The sequence below is a fragment of the Saccostrea cucullata genome, unplaced genomic scaffold (genome assembly GCF_032062105.1).
Source record: "Saccostrea cucullata isolate Sc308-1 unplaced genomic scaffold, CSIRO_AGI_Scuc_v1 ctg834, whole genome shotgun sequence".
Lineage (NCBI taxonomy): Eukaryota > Metazoa > Mollusca > Bivalvia > Ostreida > Ostreidae > Saccostrea > Saccostrea cuccullata.
Window position 1 is genome coordinate 152,989 of NW_026925114.1, and position 17,794 is coordinate 170,782.

At 31.9% G+C, this 17,794-nt stretch overlaps 1 protein-coding gene across 3 annotated transcripts in view; it reads left to right on the forward strand.

The window, feature by feature from the left end:
* The window catches only part of LOC134268081 (microfibril-associated glycoprotein 4-like), a 64,568-nt gene extending 49,734 nt beyond the window's left edge, over window positions 1-14,834 (forward strand). For all 3 annotated transcript variants that reach the window (XM_062750281.1, XM_062750282.1, XM_062750283.1), the window contains 2 exons: window positions 14,146-14,310; window positions 14,582-14,834. In XM_062750281.1, coding sequence (XP_062606265.1) covers window positions 14,146-14,310; window positions 14,582-14,826 — 410 coding nt within the window. In that variant the 3' untranslated portion in view covers window positions 14,827-14,834. The remainder of the gene's footprint in view (window positions 1-14,145; window positions 14,311-14,581) is intronic.
* The last annotated feature ends 2,960 nt before the right edge of the window (window positions 14,835-17,794 follow it).

The following is a 17,794-nucleotide window of genomic DNA, read 5'->3' on the forward strand; positions in this document are numbered from 1 at the left end:
AAACTGTTCGAGTACAACCTGGTTTAGATCAGTTTATTCGAGAATTATGCACTCAGAAATTCATGAAACGTCATTAATTTTTACAACCTGTACTTTTCATTTATTGTTTTAAAAAACAAAATACTTATTAATTTTTTTGTTTTCTTGTTTTCTCATCTTTATTACTTAAATAATTAAAGAATATATTCACAAATATGAAATTTATGGTTCGATTTTTTTTTCAGAGCATATATAATTCTTTTAATTGATCGCCATTTTGAGCTTGTCCTAACAAAATTTTTTATTATTAACCATAATTAACTATTATATAGTAAATCAAAGTTTTCACTATTATAATCAAAGTAGTTTTACTATGAATTTCAGATATATTGTAGCTACAATGTATTATTTATGTTTTAAAATTATAAAAAGTAATTTCTGACATATATGCACATTTTTTGGCATGTTATTTAAGAAATATTAACGTTCTAAATCTTCAGAAAAAAGTTCTATAGTAAGGCATAATAGTAAGTCAAAATATTTAATATAGTTAACTATAGCAAGCACTTCGATTTACTATAGTAAATTTTTGTTAGAAAGAGTACTATCTTCATTTTTCTTTCTTTTTTTCTTTTATTTAGTTTGATATATGTATATTTATTTTGAAGTAGAGTATTGCAATCGTTGAATATTTTTGTAGGATATGATTGCACCAAGAAGATATATAGCCTAGTTTGTTTTAACTGCATCATTTTTTTCATGTGGTACTGCAGGTGATTTATTAATAACAACTAGACCAAAATTAAATTATTTACTCTAAATATGACAATGTCTGTTTCCCTCCTCAAAGTTTTATGTACATTCATATTCATATAAATAGATATTATTGATATTGACAACTTTCATTAGAGTAGTAAAGTATGTGACTGACCTGGCTAAAAAGTGAGCATTAAATGGCTCTGAACAAAACAAAAGTGGGACAAGAAATGTAAAAAAAAAGAATGTCTTTAAGGTGATAGTTTGGCGTGGCATAATGGAAGGCCGTTCTCCACGAAGGATGCAGACAACGATTCTTCGAAGAAGTATGCCTGTGCTGTTCGTGGTAAAGCTGGCTGGTGGTTCAATTCTTGTGATCACTCTAATCTGAACGGACCTTATCACAAATCTGCCGTCAAATCGGATGTTAGCATTAACTGGGACCACATTGGTAAAGGTTTTTCTTTGAAGACTGCAAAAATGATGCTGAGACCCGTAATTATAAAATAAATAAATCATTGCGAAAGATTCAATAAAGAATAACTAAACATGCTTCCTTCTTGTGAATTCGAGCAATTCTTTCATCAATAGTTTGACCTTCACTTGGGGTTTGTACATAATCACGTTTGGATCTGTATGGAATAATATAATAGAATAAAAACAACGAAAAATTGAAAACATAAGGAGGTTTATATTTTATATAAAAATTTGAATTTGCTCATTACAAAATACCTAAGAATTTTAAGATCACATTTGAGATATTATAATCAAGTTGAATAAAAGTCATGAAAAGTTTTGACTATTAGCTACAAATCCAATACTCAGTATATTGCTACATAAGCAAGGGGAGATGGTGATTGAAAATTCATCACGATAATCATAATGCATGTTATAAGATTACCAATAACGTCTGTTTCTGGTAAAACATCCAAAAATGAGACAGACAGACATCTGTGGTATCTTTTATTCCAACCTTACTTGGATATATCGTATTGACATTGAATGGAAGTAATTGTCGTTAATTGATAATGCGTCGTCGACATTTCTAAATGTTGAGTTAAAGGTCAAAGTAAGTATTTTCCTCTTATGTTTCAGAATTTGAAAAAAAACCTTCTTTTTACAAATACAAAAATAAGTCTTCTAATGATGATATAATAATAATAACCCATATTCAAGCAACGTCAAGGAATATGGGATTTTATCTCAGTGATACATGTGCATTGTTCATTTTAGATTGAGTATGTGCTTCGCGGAATAATCCGGGTTGTGCATACCAGTTTTTTTTGTTAGAAATGCCACAGTGACTATATATACTTGGTACGTGACGTAGTTTCCTCCTTTCTAAGTTAGCAGACGAGCACATGGGTAGGTTGGTTCAGGCGATACAATCATTTCAATTTTGGATCGATATTTTAAAAAAAAAAGGTTAACTAAGCCTAGTGGTCTAATTTTCAAATGAATATTGATATGAATTGAAAGCGGCTTTTACAAATGTATTATCACAAAAAATAAAAATGTTATCGTTATTCCGGTGCCCAGAATAACAAATTTAACTTAGAATGTTATGAAGCCAGGAAGCTTGGAATGTCGACCTACAACACAAAATGCCGGCCGTGGGGAAATAACTCTTGCTTAAATCACTTCGACGAAAAACCATACATTTATATAAATTATCCATTATCACTGCCTCGTGTTGGGGTGGTCACGAGTAAGTGGCCTTCTTTCATAGGGTGAAATAATAAACGTTTTAAGCTAACATGACTGTACAAGCCGTTCTTTTAAAAAAAAATATATAAATATACATTGATTCATAAAATAAATTCCATTAACGTTAAACAAATTGGAATGAATAGACAAGTTTTTTGTTACAAAGTTTCAATCAAAATTTTGGACACGCACAAGCAAAGACAAGGGACATAATTCAAAAGGCGAACTTCAGACCTAAGGGGTGGTCACGAATAAGTGGCCCACCTTCTTAGGGTGTAATAACAAAATAAAAATAACAAATAATAACAATAAAAAAACATTTTATGCTAATTACAAAACCAATAACGTTACAGGAAAAATTATCCGTATGATTACAGGTGTATGAAATGTAGCATGTGTCAATCTAACACTTGCATAAGGTCAACACAAGTGCATAGGAATGCACAGTCATTTAAATCTCATAATCAACGCCTTTACTGTCTTAGATTAAGCACACTAAGTCATAATTCAGGTACTCTCAAAATTCTTTTGGACCTAAAACGAGCAGTCGTGCAGTGCTTTGGACAAGGGTTTTAAATCAGAATTTGAGTTATTAAAAACGTGGACGAAAACTATTTCTCCTACTAACTTCGTATCGGAAAATCAGCATGGGGACGTTTTTCCGGCCAAATGAGAGTAAGGGGTAGTTGAGTCTGGGGATATAATTTGACCCGATTACAAACACCCATCCCTCAAAATATCCCCAACCGGGACGATATGGTTGCTCGCGCTCGATCACGCTTTTTACCTACCCACTTCCATTTAACACTAACGCACACATAGACCCAAGGGAAACAACAGTTAACACTGAATAACTTTTGACACAGTTGATGCCATGTTTTGAAGACTTACAGGACCATTTTCTCTAAAACAGATAAGGCAAACGCATATATTGTATATATACAAAAGGAAGTAAGCTGATAGGACTTTATTTTAGGGAAGCCTAATCCATGGACAAAATACTAGTATTTCCATATTATAATATGTTATACATTCTCAACATTAGTGTAATCGTCGCTTACAAAATAAGCAGGTTAAGGTAAAACACAACATTTATCTATTAAAATATCAATATTTTTGCAGGATGGGCAGACACTTGCCTGTGTGCTCAAATAGGGATACATCTTAAAATGGATAAAGCCCAGGGGTTCACAATATGTTTAGTGTTCTTGGAGCTAGAAATAGACACATTATGTAAATTCGATTCACAGCTACAAAACGCAAATCTTATCATACCCCCCCCCCCCCGGGCCATACCGGGTAGCCGTGCATCAACCAGGCCTTACTGTAATATGTTTGGCATTAAATTTTAAACCTTGTCAATAGGTTACTAAAGCTAGATAACTAAACATTCATATGTGATTGGAATTTCGGGCTAAGAATGATACTGAAGAGAGTTCTCACGATACTCTACAGCTATTCACCGACATCGGGGGTGAATCCATTAGGACGAGACTTCCTTTACATGTCAAAATAAAAAAAAAATAATTCTTGTATATCTGGTTCTTATTTTTAATAAGCCATCATCATCTGACAGAGCTTTGTACCTCATTGGATCATCTTTTTGTCAAATTTACAACAGTGTAGGTTTTAGGCTCAACATATATTCGTAACGCCGTATATAGCCACAATGGGCTTGTAATAGTAAAGTTTAATCAAGAAAATTAAGCAATTTACTGCCTCTATCTAATTAGTGTGGTAGCAATCATGTCAATTGCCTTTACCTGTAGCCGTCTTTTAGGACAAAGGGTAAGAAGTTACTTAAACGATTATATAGCAAACTTTATAGTCGAGGATGAGAAAAGCGTACACCGGGATTAGGGGACTTTATAAGTGCAATCGGGGAACTACCCCATTTAAGGGTAACTTAAACATCAGTCAAGTTAAGAACATTCTAATATAGATTCATTTTAATACCCGGTATTCTCCTCTTTAAGTCTAAGCGTCTTGAAAGGAATGGAAAATCTAACAGAAAGGGAAAGTCAAACACCTATTTCCATGATCTTAAATAGGTATAATATCATCACTCAGGCTCAATAAGCCTGTAATTATCGGTCAAATACTAATTATCAATCCCCCTTTAGCATACAAATCATATGATTTCTCATGTTTAATCAATAAGCATGATTTTTTTACATCGTTTACAATAAGGCATTAATTAGTTTTCCATACATGAGAGAAGATATATACCATACAGGCCCATGGCCTGTCGTGCTCACATGCTGAGAACAGTTTAACATATACTTTCATTGTAATTTCTTAATACAAGTGCTCTGACTACGCACATCTCTCGGTTGTGTTCAAGCATAGATACAAACCTAGATGTTAGATTACGACAAATTGATTTGTAGGTACAAACAAGACCTGTTGATTATATATGGTTATGTCACTGGATCAGTGGATGGAACTTATTACCACTGCAGTATAAATTTCCCTCTATTGCCCCGTAAAAGTCAAGAAAACGATAAAAACAATCATATTATATATTTCCTTTGCTATCCATTGTTATCTATGTTCTGTAATCCGAAGTTGTTTTAAACTCATTGTACTTGGTTGCTAACGGTTGTGCAAGTCGTACATTTAGAAATAATTCCACATTTTTAAATTTTAAAATGTGTGATTCTTATCAGTTTTACATCTTTACCCCCCCCCACCCCCAATATGTCCTTTTCAGCATCATTGAACAAGAATCAATATCGTGCACAAATACCGCAATAGAATTGTTCACAGATCTTACAAAACTATGTTAGGTAGAAAGAGTTGTAGATATAATGTCCAACTGCCATCCTTGTAAATATACAATATACTGTCACATTACTGTCACATTATCAAGTCTGTCGCATTAGAAAATTCATCCATCTAATCCCGATATCATGCCTCGATTCAATAGCAAGCAACACACAATGTTTTTTGTCAAAATCATTTGGCTGTCTTTAAGTTAGAATAATTGCCGTGCTTTTCCATAAATAAGGAAAGTATTAATAAGGTAAGTAAAAGGAGTACCTTTATCATCACCATAGCTATTTAAATAATTAGGACAAAAATAAGCTTAACTATAAAAGGCGCTGGTTAGTGGTGACAGAGGTGGGGAAGTGACGACGCCGTCACCAATTTGTGTCATTGGTGGCGGATGCTCTTGCGAGCATGTGGCGTAATCCTCAACCCCACCTCACATGAACGAGTGCTGTTGTTAACTGGTATGACATATTGTGGCGCTATTTGCGCATTTACTTTGATTTTAAACATCGTATGACATCTTGTGGCGCTATTTGCGCATTTGTGGCACTATTTGTGCATTTGTGGCGCTATTTGCGCATTGTGGCGCTATTTGCGCATTTACTTTGATTTTAAACATTGATAAATCAAATCTCAACATTTTTAATACCTGGATATGTTAATGGGATATTGGACATTGAACAATATTGTAATGATTTAACATTGATGACATTGTTGCCCATTCATTTGACATGGATACTATTTAAATGGGATATTGGTCCATTGTATCCATTTTGCGTGGCGTTGTGCATTCGCGCAATTTACCCAGTGCACAATATTTAGCCCATTTGGGGTCGCCAGCCACATTTGTTGTTGATTGTTGGGGAGACGACCCGGCGGCCGCTCCCAAATTTGTCATATGTCACCGCGACCAGATACGCCAAACTTCAAATAAATCCTTTAAACTAATTAAGCGTTATTTTATATAATAACATCTGAGATAATAACCCATATTCAAGCAACGTCAAGGAATATGGGATTTTATCTCAGTGATACATGTGCATTGTTCATTTTAGATTGAGTATGTGCTTCGCGGAATAATCCGGGTTGTGCATACCAGTTTTTTTTTGTTAGAAATGCCACAGTGACTATATATACTTGGTACGTGACGTAATTTCCTCCTTTCTAAGTTAGCAGACGAGCACATGGGTAGGTTGGTTCAGGCGATACAATCATTTCAATTTTGGATCGATATTTTAAAAAACCCACCCTCCCACCACATTCTTATGCAGTTCACTGTTGAAAATTATATGTGTGTTTTTGTTATCATGATACTGCCGTGTTTTTGCATTATATATTTCAGGAAACGTCGAGACGCACGTAACACAACCGTCATCCGTCAACGTCGAGGTGCAGTTACAGATGTCTTTCTATCAGGATTGTGCCATGAAGATGATGTTAGTTCGTAATCGTCAACCCCACCTCACATGAACGAGTGCTGTTGTTAACTGGTATGACATATTGTGGCGCTATTTGCGCATTTACTTTGATTTTAAACATCGTATGACATCTTGTGGCGCTATTTGCGCATTTGTGGCACTATTTGTGCATTTGTGGCGCTATTTGCGCATTGTGGCGCTATTTGCGCATTTACTTTGATTTTAAACATTGATAAATCAAATCTCAACATTTTTAATACCTGGATATGTTAATGGGATATTGGACATTGAACAATATTGTAATGATTTAACATTGATGACATTGTTGCCCATTCATTTGACATGGATACTATTTAAATGGGATATTGGTCCATTGTATCCATTTTGCGTGGCGTTGTGCATTCGCGCAATTTACCCAGTGCACAATATTTAGCCCATTTGGGGTCGCCAGCCACATTTGTTGTTGATTGTTGGGGAGACGACCCGGCGGCCGCTCCCAAATTTGTCATATGTCACCGCGACCAGATACGCCAAACTTCAAATAAATCCTTTAAACTAATTAAGCGTTATTTTATATAATAACATCTGAGATAATAACAATATCAGTCTCCCATACAAAAATACTCTCTAACAAAACGTGAAATTAAAGACATGTACAATAGTACATACTTTACATATAATAGTAAACTATAGGTCACTAATTGTTAACTTTAACTTACCATATAATCAAAAGTTTTATTGCAATAAATCAGGTTATTTGAGAAGGAATTTTATTTGATATAATTTATCTTATTTTCTCCGATTCTTGCAATTTCGTCAAAAAGGAAGTGTTTATTGAAATAAAATAAATAAATGTATACAACCTTGATATATATGATAAAAATATAAATGCCATAAATCTCAAACGTTATAGGGCCAAAGTTCCATAGTATAAAAGTATTAACTACGAGGGGGTATCAAAAAGTTCGTGGACTGGCGCCATAAAATTAAAACCGCTTTAGGTACATCAATGAATTTTAAAATATCTGGTAAGCATCATCTTTTCTATCTATAAAATAAACCACAAATCATAATTTTATTTTTTAATAAATTAGTAATGTTTTTGTAAACTATGGTATGTCCAGGCGGCGCAACCTCGAATACGACGTTTTTACGACCGCAGTGTAACTGAGAAAAACTCTTTTGATATGAACTTTTGACATCAAAAAATCTCGTTAATTTAGGTATATGTTGGGACACTATTGCTTCATAACATGTGAAATTTTCACCTCATTCTGAAAGTTCTATGAATTTTTTTCCGTAAATTTGACATGGAGTGTCCAAACAAATAAGTACTTGAAAATGACGTCAAAAGGGGGGAGGGATTTCATTTTTTGTTGTTTTACGTCCCATTTAAATTTTAAAAGTACAGGCTACATAGTACTTATTTTATAGCCTCAGTCCACGAACTTTTTGATAACTCCTCGTATATTTGATAATGATAAAAATTAATTTGATGAATACTTATTTATGGTAATTTTTGATAGGACTACTTGAACATGCAGTGTTTTCATGGTATTATGACCATGTTAAGAAAATATGCCATGGAGTGTGTAACTAAGTACATTAGAGTTTGAAGTAAGTGTTATGTACGTTATAATGAACTTGTAGGCGAATTGAACATATCGTTAGGTTGTTTTATTTCATATCATATATGCTATATTATTCATTTGGTCATTGCCTCTTTATACGTTTTGAAGATGAAGTACCCCATTTACTTGATAAATGCATAGAGCTCACAACAGGTGTGGTCTTTTGACAGGAAATGCCTACTTCTTCAATGCACCTGGTCCTTCATACGATGTCTTAAGAGGTCCCTGTTGTTGCCCTCGACACAACTCTGATGAAAGCTGCATCGAGGGATGCACTCCAACAGTCTTGCTTCCGATGCTTGATATGACCTATACATTCTAGTTGAGTAAAAGCAGGTTCATGTCAGAATTTTTTTGAGTCTTACATAGATCAAACTAACTCATGTATTTGTTTCATATTTACAATACAGCAGCAGATAACACATAATGCATCGAAAGGTTCTTTTTATGTACATCTGATGTGTTTTTTTTTAAAGAAAAGGTTAATTTGTTTTCACCTGGAGGAATGAAATCTTCTTTTTATTGAGATTAATTTAAAAACCAAAATCACATAAAAAAGTTGTCATATATGATAGGTTGTTATCGTAACAGATTCCATTTACATATGTATTACATAACACTATTAAAAAATAAGACATCCTTATTTCATTGTTGAACACTATTATCGTGAATCTGAGATAAAAAAAAACATATTTAAAAAAGCAAGATATTGGTTTTAGTTTGTGAAGTTGAATTGAAAAATAATTTGTACCGATCCCAATATTATAAAGTCAAATTCAAGCACCAATATCGTAAACGTAAGACAAAAAAATCTATAAAAAGTAGGATATTCTTAATATTGATTTTTAGTTTGAGAAAAAAAAACCCAATGTAGTCTATATGAATGAATTTCATTCGCTTTATTCAAAAACAATCATGTCCAATAAACAATCATTTCCTAGTCCAATTGTGCGTTATATAATTAAACTATCCTCAACATAAGGAAATCAAAAGATTAAAATTTCTATAGATAATAATTTTTGACATTTTGCGTGATTTGAATTTTCCCTAAAAATGTTTAAAAGCAAAAAAAAAAAAAAAAAAAAAAAAAAAAAAAAAAAAAAAAAAAAAAAAATAAAATAAAAATGGTGAGAAGTAAGTGTCCCACAGAGAAAGAAGTCTCGCCTTGTGAAAGTAATTAACACATAACTTCCAAATTAACTAATGTTATCTTGTAAATCTATCCAATACCCAGTGAACACCATTTTTACTGTGGTAATTATATGGGAAGTAAAATAACTAGTATTTTTATTGACTTTTACTATTTTTTCCAGCGATACAGATTTCCATGTTAAAAAGCTGTAATTTTAAACCAAAATATCCTGTTACATTTTAATTATAATAAAAAGGTATATATAATACTCTCATGAGTAATCGTAGTGGTTGTCGTGCAGGAACAGAAGAAAATATGGTTTTAATAAAAAAAGATTTTGTGGTACTGTGTTTCTTTCTGCACTTTACAACTACATGTTGTATTACTCCGCATTCCCATCTACAAGGTATTTTGAAGTTGTAATTTTTTTTGTAATAAAAAAAAAATATATATGAGTACAAATTCAAAATTTACATATATGTAAAAAATAATATTTTCTGTATAGATAATAATATATATCAATGCTTTGTTTATCAGGAAATGTTGAGGCTCTACTGAACTTAACTCCCTGGAACTGGAAACATCTGAACACATCCGTCAAAGTGGACACCCGAATCTCTGTGGATATTTCTCTTCTGTCTCACTATAGACTTACTGGAAAACATTTCAACAAGTATCAGAGTAAGTACTTATGTTACAAATATAAAAGAAAAGAGCGCCCCCAAAAATAAATCTATAGTGAGAAGTACATGTATATTCAATTTTCATGTAAAAATATCTCCGCGTTCCTTAGAAATAAAATTTAATGAATGGTGCCAAAATATTTTTAGAAGGAACTTATATATACTGTTTGTAGGATTTAAATATATTTTAAAGAATTAAGAAGTAACTGTACACGTAATATGTAATCTTCGAAATTAGAACTCCAAAAGCAAAGAGACTACGCATCAATTCTAAAATTCATACCCAACACAAAAGGGAAAGATGGCGTCTATACTATATACCCTGATCACAGGCACCTGTAGTATGGATAATAACCCCCCCCCTTTTTTTAATGAAAAAAAATGTAAGAGTGTATAATATCTCAAAAATATAAAATTTCCCCGTCAAACACACCTATATGTCATTATATGCAAGAAGATTGTACTTTTTCTCACGTTTAAAGAATGGCCTTATTCGGTATAATAAAAATACACAAGGTAAGAAACAAAAGTTGTAAACAAACGGGGAACCCCTACTTCGAGACAGATTACTAAGGTAATAATTAACGTTACCTATCATAATTTTGCAATCACTCTGTCTGGGGGATGTTCTTTGATTAGTCTCTTTAACCTAAACCCCGCTATTAGCGTTTATATGCCGTAATCAGACGATTTATTAATCGGATACATAGAATTTTCTCCATTGGCAGCGTTAAAGGAGGTTTTGGAGCTGCTTTTCTGTTTCGCCTTATCTGATTGGCTAATTATAATACAGTTTAAATATCTAACCAATCAGATAAGGCGAAACAGAAAAGCAGCTCCAAAACCTCCTTTAACGCTGCCAATGGAGAAAATTCTATGTATCCGATTAATAAATCGTCTGATTACGGCATATAAAACGCTAATAGCGGGGTTTAGGTTAAAGAGACTAATCAAAGAACATCCCCCAGAGAGAGTGATTGCAAAATTATGATAGGTAACGTTAATTATTACCTTAGTAATCTGTCTCGAAGTAGGGGTTCCCCGTTTGTTTACAACTTTTGTTTCTTACCTTGTGTATTTTTATTATACCGAATAAGGCCATTCTTTAAACGTGAGGAAAAAGTACAATCTGCATGCATATAACGACATATAGATGTGTTTGACGGGGAAATTTTATATTTTTGAGATATTATACACTTACATTTTTTTTCATTAAAAAAAAAAGGGGGGGGGGGGTATTATCCATACTTCAGGTGCCTGTGCCCTGATATGAAGACAAAGAAACTGGTGTACTGTGACATGACTACCGAAGGAGGGGGTTGGACGGTAAGAAATTTCATGATTTTCTATTTTAACTACACGTATAATTAAATTTTTATAATTCATTTATTTTAAGTAAATTATATTTTCTTTTGGGGAAGATATGTTTCCTGTATTTTGTATAGTTAAAATTGTAATATCGACTTTAAGTTAGGATCTCTTTTGTCTGTAGATTTTTGACCTCCCCCTCCATGATTTTTATATATGCTGATATAATACATTTTCATTATACATGTACAGATGTAGGTTATCAATAGGCGGATGGACGGATCAGTAGAGTTTTATAGATCCTGGGATTCGTACAAAGAAGGATTCGGTAATGTGGAGGGGGAATATTGGTTAGGTAAGATATAAATTGATTGTTCATCATATCAATTATATGGATCCCCCAATAAAGTTCATAGATAAATTAAATTACGTATCCTAATACATGTAGATCCATTGAGTTACATGCATTTAACAATTTAAAACCCATTTTGAACTAGCAAAATTAGATATTTCGAAGAAATTCCATGTATGCATGTATACTGGTTTCAAACTGTGATTTCTTTTTTGAAAAATGGTATGGTTTATTTTGCAAACCTTTAAAACAAGTCTTAATAAAGTATCCTCAGTTAGTTTAGTTTTAAGTCTGTTCAAATCCTGAAGCCCGGGGGTAGTATTTGGCAAACATTTTGCAACCACTGTTGATAAATGATTTTAAAATCTAATTGAAATTCTTGGCCAAATTATTCAAGTATAACCTGGTTATGTCGGTTTATTCAACATCTATACTCTCAATAAATTCATTTATGATTAAACGTCATTAAGTTTTACAAGCTGCAATATTCATTTATTGTTTTACTCCCCCCCCCCCCCACCCCCACACCCACTCCCAAAATCTTTTTTTTAAATTTGGTTTGCTTGTTTTCACATCTTTATTACTTTAGGGAGGACCTATATCGTTCCACGTTAGAACAGCGTTATTTGACATCACAATAGCGACGTTTCTTTCATACCTGTTGGCTTTCGTGATCTGTGGTTCTGTGATTTAGGCCTAACATTGTAAATAGTCAATAACATACACAATTTCAAAAAGAAAATTTATTCATTACTAATAATTGTTATATAGTTTTTTTGTTAATTTATGGAGTTTGTTTATATAAGAATTCTCTTCCGTTGGTTGATGGTTCATAGCAATTTCAGTAGTGAAAAGAGATGTCAATAATAAGCTGATATAAGTACAAAAAAAAGGATAAAATTCAGCAAAGAAAGCGGCTTAAATCAAGAAAAATATGTTAACTAGCAAATCCAGCATTACAGTAGTTGTTTTTCCTCGATAGAAATTAAAACGATATTTTAAAAAAATGTACTTAAACCTATATCGTTTTAATATTTATCAAGATTTAATTGTATTATAAGTATTGGTTATTGACGGGGAAAAAAGGGGGTCATGTACAAAACGATCGGAATCGAGAAGAAAAGATTATATCAGTGTAAGTTATTACTAATCAAAGTAAAATATTTGTTTTCCGCAAAATAGTTTAATATTCAGATGTTCGTCAGTGCTTACTTACCTTTGTCTTAGTACAGAAAGGTCAATATTTATTACCAAAGAGTATGAAAATTCAAGAAAACCTCATATTTCCCGTTTATTTTATCATATAAATTGTATACTATTTTCTTTACTACAATAAAAAAGATAATTCATTTCTTCAAAACTGATGAATTACAACATTTTCACACAAAGACTTTGTAAGATATTTCCTGTCATGCATGACGGAATTGTTAAAAATACGACAGAGAAATGGGGGTTATACTTTCCTTGTGCTCCATTATAATTTTTCATGCAATATGAATTGCAATTTATTTGCCTTCATTTTAAAGATACAAGTCAAATATTTTACATACATGTTAATTTTGAATATGATTTGACATTGTTCGTTCTTTTTAGCGCATTATTCTGTAGAAAAAAATGTCTGTAAACAATCTATTTTTAGCATTTCACACTGTTTCTGCTCGTACTCCTGTGTAAAAATAAGCATATAAAGATATTAGTTTTAATGCCTTAAAATTTAAAGTAAGTGGTCAGGAATGAAATGTTAGAGTATTGAAAATTTCACACAAAGACTTTTCGGACATAGGTCCCCCTTGAATAATCAAAGAATATATTCAAAATATGAAATTTATGTTTCAATTTTTTCAGAGCATAATTCTTATAATAGATTGCCATTTTGAGCTAGTCCTACCAAAAAATATTGTTAATCATAATTAACTAATAGTAAATTAAAGTTTTCAGTATTACTATGAATTTCAGAAATATGTAGATATTTATTTTTTAAAATTATAGAAAGTAATTTTCTGACATAAATATATATTTACACATTTTTTTTGATATTATATTTAAGAAATATTAACGTTTTAAATCTTCAAAAAAAAAATAAATTCTAGAGTAAGGCGTCATAGTAAGTCAAAGTATTTACTTAAGTTAACTATAGTAAGCACTTTAGTTTACTAAAGTGAAGTTTTGTTAGAGAGAGTACTAATTTTTTGTTATCTTCATTTTTCTTTCAATTCGTTTTGATATATTCATTTTGAAGTAAACTGTTAAATTTATATGAAGGATATGATTACACCAAGAAGATGTACTAAGTATAGCCTAGTTTGTTTTAACTGCATCGATTTCTTCATGTTATATCATATTGGTTTGTCTGTTTGCCATATATCTGTATAAGATATTAATAGTGTAAGTTTTCGTGGTTTAGGAAATGAAGCCATTCACTTACTCACTAAAAGGAAAGAACATGAACTAAGAGTGGACCTTCAGAAATTTACGGGCGAAAAGGCTTTTGCCAAGTACTCCAAGTTCTCTGTCGGAAGCGAGTCCCAAAAATTTAAATTGACAGTCACTGGATACAGTGGTACCGCGGGTGAGTTATTAATAACAATAAGAACAAAATTTAATTATTCTCTCCAAATATGAAAATATTTTATGCACATTTATATTCAAATAAATGGATATGTATTTATGTTTAAACTTTCATACGAGTAGAAAAGTACGTGATAGTCCTGGCTAAAAAGTAAGCATTAAATGACTCTACATGTTGAAAAGTAGGTCAAACTTCAAGGTCAAATTCATGAAGTCAACTAAACAAGACAAAAGTGAGACAAGAAATGTAAAAGAAAATGAATGTATTTCAGGTGATAGTTTCAATCATCATAATGGAAGGTCGTTCTCTACGAAGGATGCAGACAATGATTCTTGGAAGACTTCCTGTGCTGTTCGTGGTAAAGCTGGCTGGTGGTTCGGATCTTGTGATGACTGTAATCTTAACGGACCTTATCTCAAATCTGCCGTCAAAACAGATGAGAGTATCAACTGGGACAAATTTGGAAAAGGATTTTCCTTGAAGACTGCAAAAATGATGATCAGACCCGTAAAATAAATAAATCATGGCGAAAGATTCAATAAAGAATAACTTAAGATGCTTCTTTCTTGTGAATTTGAGCAATTGTTTCATCAATATTTTGACCTTCGATTGGGGTATATATGTAATAACATTTGGATCTGTATGGAATAATATTAGAATTAAAAAAAACTCAAACAAACATTAACGGGGTTGATATATTTTGAACGAAAGTTTAAAGAAATATGCACGCTAACTCTCGATCCCCGCCTTCATTTTGCAACCATTTAATTCAATAGAAATGGCAATTTGACCATAAATCCTTTTTTAAATACAAAGAATAGTTCAAAAGAAATTGATGAATTGTCTTAATCACCATATTTTGAAATAGTCTTTGATATGATTAAATGTTTTTATATCTTTTCTCATGTTTAAGGAAAACAAATAAAACATAAATATAGTAATAAAATATACTGTTTCCGTTATAAATAGCTTTGAAATTGGTGGAAAATAAGCATTTTTGTCGTTTTTTGTCAATCATAACAATTTTTAATTATTAACAAAAATATCATATTCAGTATATTGCAGCATAAGAAAGGTAAATAAGGTAATTTGACAATGGAGAATTTGATGTCATCATGTTTATCGTAATGTTTGTTGTAAGGTTACCATTTTATAAAGTCTTTTTCTTGTAAAGTATCCAAAATTGAGACAAACATACAAAAATTTGTTATATATTTTTTTTTATTTCAACCTTACTTGGATATATCGTATGGACATTGAATGGAAGTAATTGTTATTAACTGATAATGCCTCGTCAATGTTAATATTAAGTTGAGGGCCAAAGTAAATGTTTTTTTTTTCTAATGATAAAGATTTTGAAAAAAATCGACTTTATACGAACCAAAATAGGTCTTCTAATAATGATATATAAAAATGATAATAACAATATCAGCCTCCCGAGCTAAAAATACTGCAGAAGTGGAATAATTACAGTGTTTTTAATTTCCCTATATTCATGAATTAAGAATTTTCCTCGAACTTTAAACCATGGTGATAATTATTTAACTTCGTTTCTAACAAAAAACGGGCATAACACCTGAATATTTGTATACAATTCACCGTAAAATTAAAACCGCCTTGAAATGTAACTTTCTATCAAACCGTAAAATTCTAGACATGTGAAATTAAAGACGTCTACAATACTAAATACTACATAAAATTAACGAACTTGTTGGCAAAGGACCATATGGTTGAGTTGTTTTGTTTTATATTATAAGTGTTATTGATTTGGTCATTGTCTTTATATAAGCTTTAACAAAGAAGTACTAGTCTACCTGATCAAGACATAGGCCTCCCGACTGACGTAATATCCGCTGACAGGATCTTACTTCTCCTACGCACCTGATCCCACTTACAGTGTCTTCAGGGGTCTCTTTGTTGTTTTGTAGAATTAACACCAACGGACTTGTTTCGGATGCAAGATCTGACCTACATAGTCTAGATGAGTGATTAAGTTTAAGTAATTTAAGCAGGTTAATTCCAAATTAATTTTTAGTGTTTCATAGAGCAAACTTACATCTTACACAGATGATACTTCGTTGGAGAAGGCTTCCAAACTTACTTCGACTAATGGATTGGACATGCTGTGTCCTGATAAATGACGATGTTATAGCTTTTTGAGCGGGTTTATTCCCAATAACCATTTAACCCATTGACAAAACACGACTGGATGCAACCAACCTCGTGTGCTCTGCATACCATAGCCGACATTTTAGAGTTGTGAGTACATGTTCAATAGCTAGAAACTAAAGCCCAACCTAGACCAAGACTGTTATAAACGAAAAATTTCAGAATTTTATACGTTAACTTTTGCAAATGTGTTTCACAGTGCGTTTTGGCTTTTCCTGTTGGGTTTTCTTTAGTTTGAGCACAATTTTTGACCGCTTTAGTGAAATAACCACATGCTTAATTTTCAAGGAAGAAAAAGCTATAATCGTACATAATCAAATTATATCAATCATTCGATACAGTTCGCTTTAGCATTTGTACAAATATATAATTATTAATGTCTATCGAAGTACTTTAAGGGGGATGTACGGCCACCTTTAGTGCAGTGAGAATAAAATGTAAACATTTCTTCAAATGGCTAAAATACATTATGTTTTTATCAAATTTTAAGTCTTTATGATAAAGATACAATAAATATGCATAACTGAATGCATGTTGTGCATACATAATCTATACTTTTGCAGAAAAATGCTTTTGATATGATCCTTAGAACTGCGCAGCCACAGAATTCAGCAAAGCCTTAAAAAATCCAAAAAAATACGCAAACTGTGCATTAATGTTCTCTCTACAACCATTTGTTGAGAAAATTTCCTAATTTTTGCACTTTTAAATGATAATTTCAAGTTCAAAACAATGTATCGTTGTCTTCAAATAGAGTGTAAAGAACCATGAAAGTAGTTCATGGATAGCAGCACGTGGTCTATTTTTAGCACAAAATTTTGTTTTCCAGACCTCTTCTTAATATGGAGGGACACGACAATCTTTAAATGTAGAAGAGAATTACAGTTGCTAAATATTTCAAATAATATGAACACTTTTAAAAGAGGAAATGTGTTATAGTGTTTCTTGAAGTAATTTATTTAGTATTATTATCGAACAGTTGTTGAATAGTGTACGTATTGATATAAAAAAATCTTAAACTCTTTGATTCAAGTAAAGAAAAAATGAGCACAATCAAAGTTAAGAATTAAGAGTTTGTAAGTTTGCCACAGATAACTTATAATATCTATTAAAATTTTAATTATCACCATTGAAACACAAAGAAATTAAACACATAAAATCGATATGAATGACCTTGTTTTAGTACCTACTTGTACGAGGGGTGATCAAAAAGTTCGCGAACGTACTATCTCTATACATGTGTATCTACAAAACCACAATTCAGATTAGAAACAAATTTGATGCACACATCGCCAAACACAAGTTCTATAAAAAG